Genomic DNA, 19,187 nt, shown 5'->3' with positions numbered 1-19,187 from the left:
GAGTCTTCACCCGCTGTCTAAAGGGGCACAACCCAGATACAGGTTTACCATCACCTGGCAATATATTGCAAATCATGTTGCGCATGCTGTGTAAAAATCACAATGTGGGGGAAAGCCATGAAGCCAGCCAATAAATAGCTCCATACTTATTTCAGACATTGTGATATATTGCAACAATTATTATTATTATTATTATTATTATTATTATTATTATTATTATTATTATTATTTTATTTATTTATACCCCGCCCATCTGGCTGAGTTTCCCCAGCCACTCTGGGTGGCTCCCAATCAAGTGTTAAAAACAATAAAGCATTAAATATTAAAAACTTCCCTAAACAAGACTGCCTTCAGATGTATTTTAAAGATAAGATAGCTGCTTATTTCCTTGACATCTGATGGGAGGGCGTTCCACAAGGCGGGCGCCACTACCGAGAAGGCCCTCAGCCTGGTTCCCTGTAACCTCACTTCTCGCAATGAGGGAACCGCCAGAAGGCCCTCGGAGCTCGATCTCAGTGTCCGGGCTAAATGATGGGGGTGGAGACGCTCCTTCAGGTATACAGGATGTTTAGCTGGTGATATATCGCGATGTTGGAAACCAGATATTGCCTTGCCCTGGATAGCATATGTTGGCCAAACTCATCATGTGACTGAAAAGACTCTACAGAAAAGATTCTACACAAACACACACACACACACACACACACACACACACACACACCCCACAGCTGCATGACAGGAAGAAGCTGAACCGATGGCTTCTGAACCACAGGCATATGGTGGTGGAAACGGCACCTGTGGCATTCCCACCTGCTAATAGGGTTGCTAAAAAGCACAACGGCCCTTACCAGGAAAAGAAAAAACTGGGCATGCAAACCTAATTTCGGGTGGGGTGTCCAGAGAGGACAATCCCACTGGAGAAACTTCCTGTGGTTCTCCAATCCCTTAACACCCCTCACCCCACCATAAAGAATGTCTGGCATCAGAGGAGGGGGAGGCCAGGAACCTGAGCTACAGTGGTGCCTCGCAAGACGAAAAGAATTCGTTCCACGAGTCTCTTCGTCTTGCGGTTTTTTCGTCTTGCGAAGCAAGCCCATTAGCGGATTAGCGCTATTAGCAGCTTAGCGGATCAGCTGATAAGCGGCTTAGCGGATCAGCTGATTAGCGGCTTAGCGGATCAGCTGTTTAGCAGCTTAGCGGATCAGCTGTTAAGCGGCTTAGCGGATCAGCTGATAAGCGGCTTAGCGGCTTGGGAAAAAGGGGGGGAAGGGAAAAAACCCTGCAGGAACTCGCAAGACATTTTCGTCTTGCGAAGCAAACCCATAGGAAATTCATTTTGCGAAGCACCTCCAAAACAGAAAACCCTTTCATCTAGCGGGTTTTCCGTCTTGCGAGGCATTCGTCTTGCGGGGCACCACTGTACTTGGTAGAGGGGCAACGAGAGGATGCCAAGACTCCTGGTCTTACCAGGCGGCGCGTTGTTTCCTGCGTGAATATTTCATACCCTTTTACCAGCTCGATCCCATTTGCAGCCGCATCAATATTAATGAAGCCTTTCCCCCCCCCCTTCTTCCTCGCCCCCCCTTGCCCCCGCTCCGGCCTCCACTCACCAGCCCTCCGGCCTGCTTTGCCAACTCACTTGTTCTGGGGCAAGCGAGGGCTTTGCTGGCCGTTGTTCAGGCCAAATCCCAAAGGGGCCTGAGGCTAAGAGAAAGAAAGGCAGAGCGAGAGAGCATTGGCGGCGGCGGCCGGGGGGGAGCATGACGGGGCACGGATGAGCCCAAAGCAAAAAAAAGAAAAGAAAAAGGATAGTTGGAGAAGACGCAGAGGCGGCAGAGAGGAATGAATCAGTGAGAAGCACCGCCTTGATTTAGACAAGGCCTGAGAGATGTGCATCGATGCCCTAAGCTGGGGCGGTGAGGTTTTATTTTAGGGAGGTTGTGTGTGCAAGCTCAATTCCAAGAGCGTGCAGGACTCCAAACACCGGTAGCAGGAAGACTGGCCGCTAGCAAAACTGTCCACCAGCACTGTCTCTTCAACATTTTCCCCGTCTCCTTCAGGGAGTTGCCTCATGCCAGCAACCCAAATGCCCAAACGGAAGAACAGCCCTCCACAGCCAAGAGCCAGGGTGGCACACAGTTGAAATCCTGGCCTGTGGTAACCGGGGTTGCCGGTTCCAGGCCTGCAATGGGCATGGTTCCTGAGGATGGCTCTAGGCCCATGGTTCCCAATTAGCTAAGTACAGTGGTACCTCGGGTTAAGAACTTTATTCGTTCTGGGGGTCCGTTCTTAACCTGAAACTTTTCTTAACCTGAGGTACCACTTTAGCTAATGGGGCCTCCTGCTGCCGCCGTGCCACCGCGCGATTTCTGTTCTCATCCTGAGGTAAAGTTCTTAATCTGAGGTACAGTGGTACCTCAGGTTACATATGCTTCAGGTTACAGACTCCGCTAACCCAGAAATAGTGCTTCAGGTTAAGAACTTTGCTTCAGGATGAGAACAGAAACCGTGCTCCGGCGGCGCGGTGGCAGCAGGAGGCCCCATTAGCTAAAGTGGTGCTTCAGGTTAAGAACAGTTTCAGGTTAAGAACAGACCTCCGGAACGAATTAAGTACTTAACCCAAGGTACCACTGTATTGTTTCTGGGTTAGCGGAGTCTGTAACCTGAAGCATCTGTAACCTGAGGTACCACTGTATTGTGGATCCCGTGTTTTTCAAAACCCTAGCCATGGACCCCACTACTTTTGAAAATTTTGAAATCTCTATGGTAGTTTTTGTTATGTGAATGGGGCCACAGGCATCCGCCCCCCCCCCCCCAGCAGACCACCAATTGGGAACTGCTGCTCTAACTGCCAAATAGATGTACCATCTTTGCCAAAACATGCTGGCAGACATCGAGGGAAACGTTCCGTGGCAAATCGTCCATGAGGACTTAATTCCACATGCGCACCTCATGACCGAGAGATGAACCAGCCCAATGTAGCGCCAGTATGGGGAGCCTCAGGACCAGAAGCCTAATGTGGCCCCTGACATCTTTATGTAGGCAAAATTGCACCACCAATATACAAGAGGGAGGTATCGGCAAGTCTGGAGAAAACCCAGTGTTTTCAGAAATGCAAAACAAACCACGACAAATCTTCAGAGAAAATGCCAAGAGGGGAACCCCACAACAATATGGAAATGGGGTTGGAATGGAGTATCCTGATCAGGAGCAATTGACGCTGCAGCATGTTTTTTGCAGGTCACGCTCAGAGTAAGCTGGATGCCGAGGAGACAGGTCAGAATCTTACTGTCCCTGACATATAATTTTCTATATGGATGCAATATTTAGACTGAATGCATAAGTGGGTTTTAGATAACCAGCCTCAGCAGGAAAGTTAGGCTCCAAGGAGCACTGTCAACAAGATTCTGGCTCGTGAGGAATATTAAAGACTAGATTTCCCCTGAAGCATTGCTGGGGTGGGGACTTGGATGAGTGTGTCCTCTTCTCTGTATGAAAATATTCCCTCCCCGCCAAAAAACCCTGGATTTTGGGGAGAAGGGTCCTTGCCTAGTCTTCTCTCTGAGATGTTCGCTGGAAGCTGCCTTGTCTAGTGTGTTGTAATAGAACCCAGACGATGGTGTAGGAGGAAACTCATAAATTGATGATGACGATGATACAGTTTGCCACCTCAGTGAAAAGTAGGCCTAAGGGGCCACTGATCAGAGGAGGCCTTTTCCTTCTCACCATGTTGCTGCGCTCTTCCTTCTTGGGAAAGAACAGCCACCCTGGGGACAAGGTCTCAAATATCTGCAGAGTTTCTGAACATATGTGTATATATATGCACGCCATCAAACACAGCAGCTGAGCCTTGAAAATTCAGCGCTAATTATGCAATGACTCACTAGGCCCTCCGTACTCATAGAGCCAGTGTGTGTGTGTGTGTGTTTAATACACGCACATGCATGTACACGCACAAACATATATTTCTGTTCCAACCCTGGTGTGTGATACTCACAGATACTCCATGTTTTGGTCACCCACTGAGTATCTGCACAGAATCTGTGTTTGTGTGTGTGTGTGTGTGTGTGTGTGTGTGTGTGTGTGCATCCCCCATCCCCGAACAAGAAGGTCGCAAAGAGCAGCAGCAAATCATCTTGCCCGGGGATGTGAAATTGGCATTAGCTGTCTACCATCTTGTCAATTTCACCTGCGCTCTTTGTGGTCTTGGTACACAGATCTTTCAACTTATGAAAGATGATCTGCTCCCAGCCTTCTGATTTCTCTCTCCCTCCCTCCCTCTCTCTCTCATTTGTGCACCGCAGCTGCTTTTAAAACGCTTTCCCCAGGTGATAATACCCTGGGATAGAAATTGACATAAGCAGAGTCCACAATATCTGTTCAGCCCAGCAGAATTCCAAGATCCATGTTGGTATTTGAATTCCAACTACATTGGGAAATACCGTACTTTTCCGTGTATAACACGCCCCTGTGTATAAGACGCCCGCTGTTTTGGGGACGGAAAATGGAGAGAGATTGCCCAGAGTTATTGAGCTTTTTTGGGAAGGGTGACCCAGAAAATCACTCACCTGCCTGGCCAACGATGCTAACACCCAATCAACACCACCCCTTGCCACAGACACCAATAACATGCTGCAGACCATCTCCGGTTCGTGGCCTCAACCAATCCCATGTCACCCCTAGGTACTACCCATGTATAAGACAACCCTCTATTTTAAACCTAATTTTTCAGTAAAAAACCATAGTCTTATACACAGAAAAGTAAGGTATGCCTGTGTGCTGATACTCTCGCCTTTTCTGCTTCAGAGGAAATGAAATTTATTATATTTCCTCCCCAGCCCATCTTTGGAACACTGAAATTCTTTGTTCTGAGATTTTGTTTTCCATGGTGCTTTTCCTAATGCAAACATTGGTTAGATTTTTGAAGCAACATTCCCTGTTTAAGCTTTTAAAGAAAGCCAGCATTATTCCATCAGGTTTGTATCCGTAAGGTTGTAACTTATAATGTGAAATTTGGCAAAATCCAGTTGATTCCAACATTATTATGAAATATGGTGGGTTCCTTGTGTATGTCTCTCCTGAGGATTGTGTGGCTGCACAGATTTTCCTCGGCTACCTTTTTGCAGAAGGAGAATAAATGTGCCTAGCTTGTTCTTCTTGCATTGTAGGGAAGATGCTAAGTAGCATATATGTATTTACCGTATTTTTCGCCCTATAGGACGCACCATCCCATAAGGCTCACCTAGTTTTTTGGGGGGGGGGGAAATAAAGGGGGGGAAATTATTATTTTTCCCCCAGGCGCAGGGCTGGGGCAGGGGAAGCCCGAGCTTCCCCCGACCCCAGCCCCCAGAACAGGCAACTCTCCGCAAGCCGTGGGAGCCTGGCGCCGGGCTCCTGCGCCTTGCAGAGAGCTGCGCGAAGTCTGGACACACTGAGCTCAGCGTGCCCAGGCTTCAGCATGCAGGCAACTCTCCGCAAGCCGCGGGAGCCCAGCGCTTTGCGGAGAGCTGCGCAAAGCCTGGAGAGCGAGGGGTCGGTGCGCACTGACCCCTCTCGCTCTCCAGGCTTCAGCGAAAGCCTGCATTCGCCCCATATGACGCACACACATTTCCCCTTCATTTTTGGAGGGGGAAAAGTGTGTCCTATAGGGCGAAAAATACGGTATATATGTATGTATTTGAGAGATTGGATAATCCAAGTACAAGTAAACAAATGCCCATTGACAGCATGAGGAAAAGGGGCCACTTGAGGGAATGCATTGGTGATAACAGATTCATTATAATAATTATTAATATTCTGAATAAATCGGGTATAACACAGATTAGAGCAGTTTGAAACAAAGCCTACAACATGCTCTGATTTGGGGCTTGCCATGTGTCTTATATCAGATGGGCAATGTATTATTGATACAATTAATTGGGTATATGAGGGCGGTTATGTTAGTTTCCGATGTGAAATTCTGTTATACTGTTGAATGGTGCACAACTGTGCAATGCTGCAACCAGACCATTGACTGGGCCTGGTTTTAAGGAGCACGTGACACACATACAGAACAGCGCAACTTTGGACCAGGTCACAGAATTGTAGAGTTGGAAGGGACCCCAGGGGTCATCTAGTCCAGCCCCCTGCAATGCAGGAATCCTGCCCACAGCTGTCCCTGGGTAAGCTCGAACCACCAGCCTTCAGGTTAACAACCAGATACACTTAACCTGTTACGCCACTGGAGGTTCCATCTGAAAGCCTTTACTCCTTATTATTCAGCATTTTTACTGGATGCCTAATAACATGGTTCCTCTGGGCTGCTCACAACGATAAAATACAATATTAAAATATTGGGTTGTAGCCAACTAGGTTTTACTCAGAGTAAGCCTATAGAAATCACTGAATTGGTCTGCTCTGAGTAGGACTAACCCATTATTTTATATTATACAGTCATACCTCGGAAGTCAAACGCCTTGCGAGTCGAACGTTTTGGCTCCTGAACGCCGCAAACCCGAAAGTGTTCCGGTTTGCAAACATTCTTTGGAACCCGAACATCCAATGCAGCTTCCGCAGGTTCTGATTGGCTGCAGGAGCTTCCTGCAGCCAATCAGAAGCTGCACCTTGGTTTCAGAATGTTTTGGAAGTCAAAGAGACTTCTGGAACGGATTCCGTTCGACTGCTGAGGTACGACTGTATATCATGATACAGTATGCCTCTCCAGCCACCGTATTGACTGATGCTGCCAGATTCCAGCGAGGCGGCCTCCTCTGTGCTGGGATTTCCTTCTCCCCCAGATACTTTTACTGACCACGTTGTTTTCTTCTTCATCTTCTCCCATCTCACAGGAAAAAGCGGATTTGGGGGAGCTGAATTTCTCTCTCTGTTACTTGCCCACTGCTGGGCGCCTCACGGTCACCATCATCAAGGCCACCAACCTCAAAGCCATGGATCTGACTGGATTTTCTGGTGAGCCGGCGGGGCAGCCGTGGGGGAAGAAGGGCTGTAGCAGGGCCGGCCCTATCATTAGGCCAAGTGAGGTGGGTGTCACAGGGGGCAGGTGCTGGCAAGGGCAGCAGGGGCGAGGTGTTGGGGGACATCGCTGTCTCCCTGTGTGTCATGGAGTCAGCTTCTATTTAGGGAAGTGTGAGTAACACACACCGTCTTTTTCTTTGCTTTAGGCGGCAAAATGTGTTGATCAGTCCCATGTGTTGGCTGGTATGTTGGCCAATCCAGTGTGTGGTTGGAGGCTTAAATACGTTCGGATTGAATCAAGCAGTGGAGCCCCACATTGGGGCTCAGTAAGGGACCCCAGAGAGGGAAAGGGCTTGGAGGCAGGAGAAAAATACGGGCAAGTAAGATGAGGAGAAAAAAAGTAATGCTGGAAAGGAGGTTGTGGTGGTGAAATATATTAGGCAGCTAGGATAGAGAGGCACCAATAGCATATTGGGATCCAGTGAATCTGTGGCTTATTTGCAGTAGGTTGACCAGGGTAGTTTAACAGTAGCAGAAACAACACAGCTCTTTCCCCCCACAAATGAGACTGCCGAAATTAAGAAAATGGCAGCGGGTGGGGGGACTAGGAGCGATTTTTGTGTGCGAAAGGATGTGTGAGCTCAGGGACAAACAGCATGTGATGTTAAATGAAATGAAATAATGTCTTTGCATTTTATGGTCACATTAAAAAAAAGGCAAATAGCAGCTATGGGGCAGGGTGTTGATGCTTAAGAGATTGCAGCAGGAGGAGACAGGAAGTTTAACCGTTTCCTTCCTTGTTGTGCTGCTGAAATCTCCCCTCCAAAGCTGCCTATTGTAATCCACCTGATGGTGCCTGCTACAGTACGATAATTATTTACCACCACCACTCCAGCAGCTGCTATTTGCATTACAAAAAACCATTCACGTGAAATGCAAGAATATGTTTAATGCCAGGTCTAGCTAGGCCTATTCCTTCCGGTGCTGGAAACCTCCTGGACTGAGCATGTGCTCAGAGGCACCCTGTTTTTTATTTCTGTGTATGTGTGTCCACCCATCTGAGGCACTGTTCTGCATCTGGACCTGATTGGTAGACTTTGGAGCTCCTGGCAAAAAATAGGTCCCATCAGCCTGATAGCTGCCCTCCCCTGGGCTAGGTTTTAGCAGGGTGACGCATGGTGGGTGGAACTGTGTCTACAGTAAGGGTGGCCCTATAGTGGGATAAGGCAGGATTCGGGGCCTATTAATAGGAAGAGCGTGGGACACAAAAGGTGGCTGTATGGTTGGTGAGAAGCAAATGGTTGGGACACGCTGGGTGGGACTCTCTAGGCAGCTACCAAGAACACGATTGCATCTCTATGGTAGTTGCTCAAAGCAGCCTTCATATGGTTGACATGGAGGGATGGACTTTGAGAGTCATAAAATGTGGAATTGGCTCTGGCAGGTTGGGCCTCAGTGCTTGGGGAGAGGTGTAGACCTGAAATATTCTGGGGGCAAGTAGTTTTTCAGCCCTCAGCGTTAATAATAATAATACCCTGTCCATCTGGTTGGGTTTCCCCAACCATTCTGGGTGGCTCCCAACAGAATATTTAAAACACAATAAAACATCAAGCATTAAAAACTTCCCTAAACAGGGCTGCCTTCAGATGTCTTCTAAAAGTCAGATAGTTGCTTATTTCCTTAACATTGGATGGGAGGTCGTTCCACAGGGTGGGCGCCGCTACCGAGAAGGCCCTCTGCCTGGTTCCCTGTAACCTCACTTCTTGCGGGGAGGGAACCGCCAGAAGGCCCTCGGAGCTGGACCTCAGTGTCCGGGCTGAGCGACAAGGGTGGAGACGCTCCTTCAGGTGTACTGAAGTCCCCCTTCTCTCTCCCGGAAATCACAGTTGTATGGAGTTGGACGAGGTTGTGCCCACTGACCCTCACCCAAGTGTCACATCCCATCTCGGGCATCCAAGCATTGGAGCAAAAACGATTGGCAGGCGCTGTTCCCCAACCGCTAGAGGTCATCTCTGGTGGGACTGGGGAGCACTTCCTGGGACTGCCCAGAAACCGCAAAGGCCAAGCATATCTTGGGACTGGAACCGCTGTCAAGATGGCGGCATCCAAAAGCAGGGGTGGGGAGAACGGTGGCATGTAGGCAGCATGGACCGGGCCTGGTCTGCTTCCCCCATAATTCCGTCAGCCTCCTCTCTCCAGATCCTTACGTCAAGGCATCCCTCATGTGCGAAGGGAGGCGGCTGAAGAAGCGCAAGACGTCCATCAAGAAGAACACGCTCAACCCCAGTTACAACGAGGCCCTCGTCTTTGACATCCCCCAAGACAGCATGGAGCATGTCAGCATCACCCTGGCGGTCATGGATTATGACTGGTGAGGCACAACGCACACAGGTGCGCACTCTGCCCCTAAGTCCCTCCATTCTCCATTCAGCAGATGAGTCTCTTCTGGGCATCAGTGATTCCCACTGTCTTTCTTTGCCAACCTGCCAAAATAAGGCAACTCTGGGATTCTTAGCTCTGACCAAAGGGATGTGTGGGGTCTGGCAAAGGGGACACTAGGAACCAGGACCACACGGGGAGGCAGAGACCCAGTTTTCCTAGGCCAGGGAATGGCATGATGTGCAGTGCAAGAGGCGGCAAGGGAAGACGTCCGGCTTCTCAGGAAAAGGCAGCGCAAGCTAGAGGAAGAGCTGAGATTCCTGCTTCTTCCAAAAGGGGTGTGGAAAATCCAGACCAGGTTTTCATGGGAGGAACCTGGTGTCTAGTGAATGGCAAGATGCATCAAGGGAGGGCCCCCACGCTTCACAGGAAAGTTAGTGCAACCTACAGGAATGCTGGAATTCCTGCTTTGACTGTGCAGAAATGGGAGCCAGAGCTGAGTTCTCTGCAAGGCGAGTGGGGGCTTTTAAATGAGGGGAGGGGGCTGAGTGCCAGGATTTCTCGCTTCTCTCGAAGGATGGGAAGCAGAGCACAGAATGGGAGTCTGGGAGCCAGGATCCCTTGGTTCCATCCTCTTCTGCTTGACCTTGAAAGGAAAACGTTAGTGTGGCAGGTATTGTTGTTTTTGTAAGAGCTGCTTCGATGTTATTTCTGCATAGGAGCCTTGCAGTGCTGAATCAGAGACGAGAGTCTGGCTCGTTTGCACAAAGCAAGCTTTCCTTGTGTCGCCAGCCTGCTGCCCGCAGCCACAACCATTTCTTACTGCAGAGATGGGGAACTTGCAGCTCTCATCCGCCCCAGCCAGACTGGCCAGCGGTCAGGGATGATGGGAAGTCCGGAAACATCTGGAGGAGTTCCTCATCCCCATCTTAAACTATTAATTCTTTAAGTTGGGAAGTGGCATAGCAAGCTTTTTTTTTAAAATGGCCTTAATAGTCTTTCTCCATCCCCAGTCCCAAGATTGCAATGCTAGTTCTACCCAGAGGAAGCCCATTGACGCTAATGGACTTGACTTAGATTCAGTTATTTTGATCGGTGTACTCTGAATAGGGCCAGGCTTGGTTACAGCCCAATGTAAATACCGTATTTTTCACTCTATAGGACGCACCGGACCATAGGACGCACCGGACCATAGGAGGGGGAGAACAGGGAAAAAAAATTTTTTTCTTGTTCTCCCCCTCTAAAACAAGGTGCGTTCAAGGTGCGTTCAAGAGCAGGTGGGGGAACAGCGCAAAGGCTGCGTGCAGCCTTGCCACTGGCCCCCGAGCTTGTGGGGCTGGCGGTGGGGGGAAGCGTTGCTTTCCCCCACCACTAGCCTCAAAGATCCCTGAAGCCTTTGGAGCGCAGCGGGACCTCGCGCTGCGCTCCAAAGGCTTCGGGTTCCTTTCGCTGACCCAAAGCCTTTGGAGCGCAGCGCGAGTTCCTGCTGCACTCCAAAGGCTTGAGGCTTCGGGGACAGCCTTTGTAGCCTCCGCAGGGCAGCGGGGTGAAGGCACCCCACTGCCCTGCGGAGGCTTTGCGCTGCTAGCGAGATGGAGGGCTCCGTCTCCCTGTTCTGGCTTTGGGGACAGCCTTTCAAGCCTCCGCAGGGCAGCAGGGTGAAGGCACCCCACTGACCTGCGGAGGCTTTGCGCTGCTAACCCAGAAGCCTTTGGAGCGCAGCGGGACCTCGCACTGCGCTCCAAAGGCTTTGCGTTGCTTTCGCTGAAGCCAAGGAGCCTGCATTCACTCCATAGGACGCACAAACATTTCCCCTTCATTTTTGGAGGGGGAAAAGTGCGTCCTATAGAGTGAAAAATACGGTAAGTTAAACTGATTTATAACACACGGGCCGCAATGCTGAAGTCCCATCGTGCCCCCTTCCCCACCCTATTCGTTGCTCATCCTCTTCTCTCAGCTGGTAGAACATGAGAGACTCTTAATCTCAGGGTTGTGGGTTTGAGCCCCACGTTGGGCAAAAGATCCCCCACATTGCGGAGGGTTGGACTAGATGACCCTTGTGGCCCCTTCTGCAATCCTTATGATTCTCTTATTCCACAGCATTGGGCACAACGAGGTCATCGGGATGTGCAGAGTGGGCAGCGACGCAGACGCACCCGGGAGGGACCACTGGGCCGAGATGCTGGCGAACCCACGCAAACCCATCGAGCACTGGCACCAGCTAGTGGAGGTGAGGCTCGCATTGCAGCGAGAGCGGGGACTACAATTCCCATCATCCCTGCTATCTAGGGATGATGGGAGTTGTAGTGCAAAATCAGCCGGAAACCCAAGTTTGGGAGACCCTGGCTTAGAGGCAGTGGGGGCGTGGCGTTGAAAAGCCAGGGGTGTGATCTGCTGGGTCACAACGGGGGAGCAAGGACGCCCCGGTCCTCTCTGGGAAAAGCAGGCAAAGGAGTAGCATCCGGTGGTTAGAGGGCAAGGCTGGTGGCTTCAAAATGCCGTCAGTGGGATTTGGGATCATGGTGGGAGCTGAGAGCATCCCGTTTGCTCCTTTGAACACTTCCTCCTCTCCCCTTCTTCAGGAGAAGACTTTGAACAGCTACATCAACAAGAATCCTCCAGCGCGGGACAAACCCAGCATCGTAGTAGAAAGCGTTCAGTCGGACTAAGGCAACCACCACCAGCCCTTTGCCACCAGGGACTGTGAGTATCTATGGCAGCAGGGGGCACGGCAGCGCGGGGGGGGGGGGAGAGAGAGAAATGTACCCACAAGGCATAACTTTAGTGCAATTTGGAGATGCTTCCCTGGTTACTTTTTTTTTTAAGGGGCAAAAAAAAAACCCTTGCACTGAACTTTTTAAACCACTGAACTGTTTTTATTTTGATTCTATATTTTGTGGTTTTATATTTTGGTTTTGTTCTGTGAACCGCCCGGAGACCTCCAGGTATGGGGTGGTACAGTGGTACCTCGGGTTAAGTACTTAATTCGTTCCGAAGATCCATACTTAACCTGAAACTGTTCTTAACCTGAAGCACCACTTTAGCTAATGGGGCCTCCCGCTGCTGCCACACCGCCGGAGCACGGTTTTTGTTCTCATCCTGAAGCAAAGTTCTTAACCCAAGGTACTATTTCTGGGTTAGCGGAGTCTGTAACCTGAAGCGTATGTAACCTGAAGCGTATGTAACCTGAGGTACCACTGTATATAAATTCAATAAATAATAATGATGATAGTGATGGTGATGATAATAATACAGTTCTACCTCGGAAGTCAAACAGAATCCATTCCAGAAGTCCGCTCAATTTCCAAAACCAAAGCGCAGCTTCTGATTGGCTGCAGGAAGCTCCTGCAGCCAATCGGAAGCCGTGTAAGCCCTTCGGACATTCGGCTTCCAAAAATAGTTTGCAAACCGGAACAGTCACTTCTGGGTTTGCAGCATTCATTAGGCAAAATGTTTGAGAACTTAGCTGTTTGAAAACCAATGTACAACTGTGATGATGATGATGATGATGATAATACCAGTACCTTGGTCACTCATCTTGCTTGCGATTCCCCCCTTTGACCACCTGAGGGAGTCAAAGGCAGCTCTTTTACAGCTCCTCTGAAGCCCCTTCCCTCCCCACTTTGAGCAGGTCAAAACTGGCCTGTGGCCAAGGGAGGGCTATTGGATGCATTGCTCCACTTGCAGCAACACTTTGCCCCACTTAGGTTTTAATTTTTTATTAAAAAAAACATACACAGAGGTCTTCATTTGTCACCTCACAAGCTGCCCATTTGATAAATGAGGTTTTCATTTTGGAATGGAAATTTGACACCCCTGCCCTAAAGTAGCAGGGCCCATCCAAGAATCCTGTCCCCTTGCTCACTGTGGGTTTTTCAAGTTCACGTTGCTGTACTAATGCTTTCAATCCCCCCCTTTTGTCTGTCATAACTGGGAACATGCCTGGGTAACTTAAGAAAGCTCTAGTTTATTTACAGTAAGGAAGGCATTTGGTTTTAAGTAACCAAATGCCACAATCAGGACGCGGGTGGCACTGTGGGTTAAACCACAGAGCCTAGGACTTGCCAATCAGAAGGTCGGCGGTTCAAATCCCCGCGACGGGGTGAGCTCCCGTTGCTTGGTCCCTGCTCCTGCCAACCTAGTAGTTCAAAAGCACGTCAAAGTTCAAGTAGATAAATAGGTAGCACTCTGGCGGGAAGGTAAACGGCATTTCCGTGCACTGCTCTGGTTCGCCAGAAGTGGCTTAGTCATGCTGGCCACATGACCCGGAAGCTGTACGCCAGCTCCCTCGGCCAATAAAGCGAGATGAGCGCCGCAACCCCAGAGTCGGTTACGACTGGACCTAATGGTCAGGGGTCCCTTTACCTTTACCTAAAACACCAAGGGATTTGGTTGGATGGTCTTTTCATTTTATTATATTGTGGATTATGTTCATATGGGATTTGTAGGATCCCCACCCCCCCTTCAATGCCAACCACTAAGGATTAAATCCTACACAAATCCAGAGTGGAGTCCCTAAGAGGGTGGGATGTCACCTTCTGGCAACTCCTGCTGCCAAACGTTTTGCTCTGCTTTCGTCTGAATCACATTGGGGAGGCCAGAGCCAGGGGAGAACTTGTCGTCTGGGCAGCCCAGGACTTCCATACACCCTGCCCAGGCTAGTGCCCCGCGGGGGGGGGGGGTTGACTTTGGGTGCTGTTAACTCAGCGGTTTGACTTGACTCCCAGAGACACACTCCCATTTCCCTTGAGACAGACAGATGCCAACAACTCCAGCACAACCCTGGTGGATTACCTGCGCTGAGAGATGGACAGAGGACGTGCAAATATGTTGGTTCTTGTACACTTCTCAGCCATACCATCAGCCATACCGGTCTCTGCAGCCACAGCTGGTGCTGTGATTCTCCAACAGTTTGACTTCACCCTCGGAGGCGCATTTCACTGTCTCTTGAGACAGACAGATGCCATCAGTAATACAGTGGTACCTTGGTTCTCGAACTTAATCCGTTCCAGGAGTCCGCTTGACTCCCGGAACAGTTCAAAAACCAAGGCGCGGCTTCCTGCACTCAATCGGAAGCTGCGTCAGACTTTTGGCTTCTGAAAAACGTTCACAAACCAGAACACTCACTTCCGGGTTTGCGGTGTTCGGGAACCGATTTGTTCGGGAGCCAAGGCATTTGAGTACCAAGGTACCACTGTACCAACCTGTTTCTAACACACACACAACACTAAACTAAACCCCACTGAAACCACAGTTAAAGCAGTATACAAATTCCAATAATTAGAGAATATCACTGTTCAGAGCAGGGATGGGGAGTCTCTGGCCCTCTTGCATGTTGTTGTACTCCAATGCCCATCATCCCCAGCTGGCATGGCCAGTGGATGATGGGAGTTGTAGTCCAACGGCACCTGGAGGGCCACAGGCTCCCATCCCTACCAGCCAACTCCCAGTTCCATCCTATCCCAAATGCTGCTGTCTAAAAGGTACCTCCCCTTTTGCCTCTCTCCCATTATGCCCAACCTAGACTAAAATGTGTGCTGGTACCTCGCGGTTGTTGTGCTTTCCAGGGCCAAAACATGGTGATCTCAAACATTCCTAACACAAAATCTGACATTTTGGGAATGGGCCGAGTGGGTGGAGAAGAAGGGGGGAGAAGGAGCAGCAAAGAAACCAACATCCATTTTCCTTTCCTTTCTTTAGGGTTCCAGTGATGTGCGCTCAGCCTCGGAGCTTTCTGGACTGTTGTTTCCTCCGACCCCACCCCACAGGAACTGTCAGCAAAGGGGGAGGGGGGGCGCCTGATATGGTGGGGTGTGAGATTCTGCCCTTCTTTGATCCCCCAGGAAACCGCTGCCTGTTGCATCTTATTTATTTTTTTCCAAAGCCATAAAGGCAGCCACCAAGGAGCATTTTCCATGCGGGGCAGGAATTGTGCGTGCTGGGCGTCTAGAGCGGAAAGACATTCCCCCTTTCCCCCCTCGTCCTTTTTACATCGGGGAGGGACGGGAGGTGGCAGTGGGTGACACGCATGTTTTGGGAGTCCTTGCTACGAAGGGTCAGGCTGGAGAGTTCGGGCGCGCCACTTTTTCGTTTTCCGGCGGAAGTCCCGTACCTTTTCAGCAAGTTGCATGGCAGGCAGGAATCCAACAGGTGCCCCCTTCACGAAACACACCTGTGGGCCAGGCGACTGCTCTGTTGGGAGTTTTGACAGCAAAAGCAACAGAGACTCCAGGAAGGGCAGGAGGGACATTCTTTGACAGGTTCCCAGATTTAACCTTCTCCCCTCTCCCTCCCCACTCCCAAGTATGGGATTTCGCTCTCTTCCTAGCTGTGAATTTTGGACAAAGTGACTGTTTACCCTCTGCTGGGGAATGTGGATGTTTTTTTGTGTGGTGGGGTGGAGGGAATATTCTGGGCTCCCTCTCTATTCTTTGCTTTCTCTCGTCACAACAGGCCTCTTGGATGAGGCAAGAGAACAGGGAGTGGTTCCTTCTGCTGCCTAGATGGGGGGCAGAGAGGGAAAAGGTCCTCCCATTTCGCGAGAATGCACGCGGGACCCTTTGCTCCAGTCTGCATGTGGGGCAGGGGGAGATGTTGGGGCTTTCCTGCCCTCGCTACTCTGCCCAGAGGGGCAACTGGCAAAGAGAGGGTTGAGGGGGGCACTGCCAGTTGTGTCCGACTGTGCCCGCCCACGCTGAAAATGGCCGCGGCATTTCTCAGCGCGGATTAGAAGGTGGCCTGTAGTCACCACGAAAGGCTCCACGATGGACAAAGTTTGGAGCCCATGTTTTGCTCCTCCTTTAAACTGGATTGGGGCCTCCCTGAACTCCCAGCGTAGTCAACTGATTCTGGACTGTTTGTATGCGTGTGTGTGTAAGTGTATGGGGGTAACAGTGTCTCTCTTCCCCCCTCCTTCCCCGAACTTTGTTAATTTAGTTCTTCTGTAGCTTGCATGGTTGCCTCCCGCCCGGTTTGGGTAGGCGGGCTGGTTCCCAGATTTAAGCTGGGGGAGTGCCTGTTCAGAGAACCCAGGTGTCCTAGTTTTGTCTTATAAAAGTCCTGCTCGTGTCGCTCTTTCTCCCTGCTTCTCTCTCTCCCCCCCCCCCTCCGGAATTTCTTCTTCTTTGGAATGTCAAAAGGTGTTCTGTTTCCCCCGCCCTTGCCCTCCTCCTTCTATGCCCCCACCCACCCAAAACGCACGTCCATTCGTCATTTTGTCTTTGTCCGTCCTCTCGTTTATTGAGATTCTGTCCTGTTTATGGTTGGGTTGTTTTTTTTGGGTTATTTATTTATTTTAATAATATAAAAAAGTGTGTGAAATGAAAGTGGGGAGGGGAACAAAACAGGAAAAACAGCCCTGCTTCCTAAACCTCTGTCCCCCTTTTTTTTGGAGAAGCCATATACCTCCCCCCCAATTGCTTGGGTACCAACCCGCCCGGCACAAGTGGGGGAGGGGAGGGGGCCGGAAGGTGTTCTCTCTCTGCAATAGGTTTGGAACTTGAAGCTGCTGCTAAAACAAAACAAAACCGTGACATCAATAAAACTGGATAAAAACACAATCTTTAAGACCAATGAGATTGAAGCAGTGGAGGGCTGAAGCTGGGTTTGTGGGTTCCAAATCGTTTGGGGCTTGTCTCTCTCAGAAACATTCTCCTAAGTCCAGTGTCTCCCAAACTTCGGTCTCCAGCTGTTGATGGACTACAACTCCCATCATCCCTAGCAAGCAGAACCAGTGGCCAGGGATGATGGGAACTGTAGTCCAAAAACAACCCAAGAAACATTGTCCTAATCATTTCCATATAAATCCATTCTACCGGCAAACCTGGTGACTGAACGGCACTACAGACAACTGTGTCATCTTAAGTTTGGGGTGGGGTGGGCAGTGGTGTAGCATAGCGGGGCACAGCGGCAGTTATCCAGAGCACAAAATTGTTAGGGGGGCAAAATTTCAACACCCAGTGTTGCCTCACTAAAGCTGCATGGTTCTCTTGCTGGGCTCCTGGAAAACAGCTTCTCCATGCGAACCAGGAAGTGATCTCTCCAGACAACAGAACAACTCTTCTTATCGCTGCAGCTGTGATCTCCTGGGTGACACGGACGCCATAAGGCAGTTGAATGTGCATGCATACTCTGCCCATTTTCCTCCCTAGCCCCCCCTTCCACACGTCCCCGGGCACTGGCAGCCCACGCTACACCACTGGGTGTGGGGTGGGGGGTTTAGAGCCTGACACTGTAGCGATGGGGAACCAGCCCCCCTCCAGCTGTTGTTGAGAATACAACTCCTACCCATGACTAAGCAACTAACAGGAATCTGAATACAACATCTGGAGGTCCACAGGTGCCCCATCTCTGGCTATATAGAATGATCATGTTGCAGACTGCAAAATCTAGCACGCATCTAGCGCAGTTGCTCTGACTTTTCAATACATACTTGTTTTCTTTATTTAAAAAAAATGCATCAGCTGGTCTGTATGAAATCCCTCAGCCAGCCACACAAGACTCTATGTAGCCAAGGCCTTCCAGACAGGAAGAGGAGATCCTGTCCTGCCAGTTTGCGTCTGTGTTTTGGGGTGAGCATGTGTTATCCAGGCGAATAGTTGTACCCAAGTCCCGACCAAGAATCTAGACAGAAATGAAGCTCCCAAGGGTGGCTGAATTTGGGTACATTGCAGGACCTCAGACAAACACGGCAAAAAGGTTCAGGTCAAAGATCACTGAGAAAACCGTTCCCGCTTCTCAGGAAGACCACGTTTGGAAGGGGGGCTGTACCATTAAGGACTATGTCAAGAATGCCTCCAGATAGAAAACTAGACATTGGGGAGAAAGGTTCTGGCATCCCCAACCTGCTAGCCTGCTGCACACAGCCAACTTCAAAAATTCCATTAATCAGCAGTGGGAAACCTATGCCTCCAGGTGTTTTTGGACTGCCAACTTCCAGCAGACCTAGGCAGCCCAGCAGAAGGCGAGAGATACCGTATTTTTCGCTCTATAAGACGCACCAGACCACAAGACGCACCTAGTTTTTGGAGGAGGAAAACAAGAAAAAAAATATTCTGAATCTCAGAAGCCAGAACAGCAAGAGGGATCGCTGCGCAGTGAAAGCAGCAATCCCTCTTGCTGTTCTGGCTTCTGCGATAGCTGCGCAGCCTGCATTCGCTCCGTAAGACGCACACACATTTCCCCTTACTTTTTAGGAGGGAAAAAGTGAGTCTTGTAGAGCAAAAAATACTGTATGCTGTCAACAGGTGAAGGGGGCCACAGGTCACCCCATCCCCAGGCCGCTAAGCAGCAAGGGCTTTTACAGTTGCTGTTTATTTAAGGACTTGCTTAATTCTGCAGCAACTGTAGCCATAGGAAGCAAGAGAATTACTTTCAGGTACGTAAACAGGCAAAATGCTCAGCACAAAAGTACAGCAGGTTTGGTGGAGGAAGATCTCTCTGTCCCTCCGCTACCAGACCCCTATTGGGGTTTAACTTACAAAAGCTGGCATAGTAAATGGTGCCTGACCCTGCCTGCGTTGCAATGTTAAGGAGTCGGGCTCAGTAAGGACTCTTCGGGTCAGATATAAATAAAACAGTTGTAAGGTAGTTCAGTTCTTGACCTTGTCTTGTTCCAAGGAGAAGAGGCTCAGGAAGCTGGGCTAGCAAAGGAGCTGGAGATCCCACTAGACTAACAGATCAATACTTCTCTGATCCCACTGGGTAGAGTCTGAATGTACTTAAATCAGCAAGAAGGGAAAAGACTGGAGCAAGGATCTGGGGTTCTCTATAGAAGAGTAGGGTCCACTGGACCCTGCATCCGCAACCAGGCTCTTCCTTTTGTCCTAAAAACACAATCACTGCTTACGTGAAAA

General features: G+C 49.9%; 1 protein-coding gene across 5 annotated transcripts in view; it reads left to right on the top strand.

Moving 5' to 3' along the window:
- SYT3 (synaptotagmin 3) overlaps window positions 1-16,890 on the top strand; it is a 65,036-nt gene extending 48,146 nt beyond the window's left edge. For 4 of the 5 annotated variants that reach the window (XM_028702170.2, XM_077917424.1, XM_077917423.1 and 1 more), the window contains exons 6-10: window positions 6,828-6,948; window positions 9,154-9,325; window positions 11,434-11,563; window positions 11,916-12,036; window positions 15,034-16,890. In XM_028702170.2, the coding sequence (XP_028558003.1) occupies window positions 6,828-6,948; window positions 9,154-9,325; window positions 11,434-11,563; window positions 11,916-12,002 (510 nt within the window). In that variant the 3' untranslated portion in view covers window positions 12,003-12,036; window positions 15,034-16,890. Of the gene's footprint in view, window positions 1-6,827; window positions 6,949-9,153; window positions 9,346-11,433; window positions 11,564-11,915; window positions 12,037-15,033 lie in introns of those variants that run through there. The other variant, XM_028702171.2, reaches the window with a different exon arrangement.
- The last annotated feature ends 2,297 nt before the right edge of the window (window positions 16,891-19,187 follow it).

The sequence above is a fragment of the Podarcis muralis genome, chromosome 13, assembly GCF_964188315.1.
Source record: "Podarcis muralis chromosome 13, rPodMur119.hap1.1, whole genome shotgun sequence".
Lineage (NCBI taxonomy): Eukaryota > Metazoa > Chordata > Lepidosauria > Squamata > Lacertidae > Podarcis > Podarcis muralis.
This window is presented reverse-complemented; position numbering and strand designations above follow the sequence as displayed.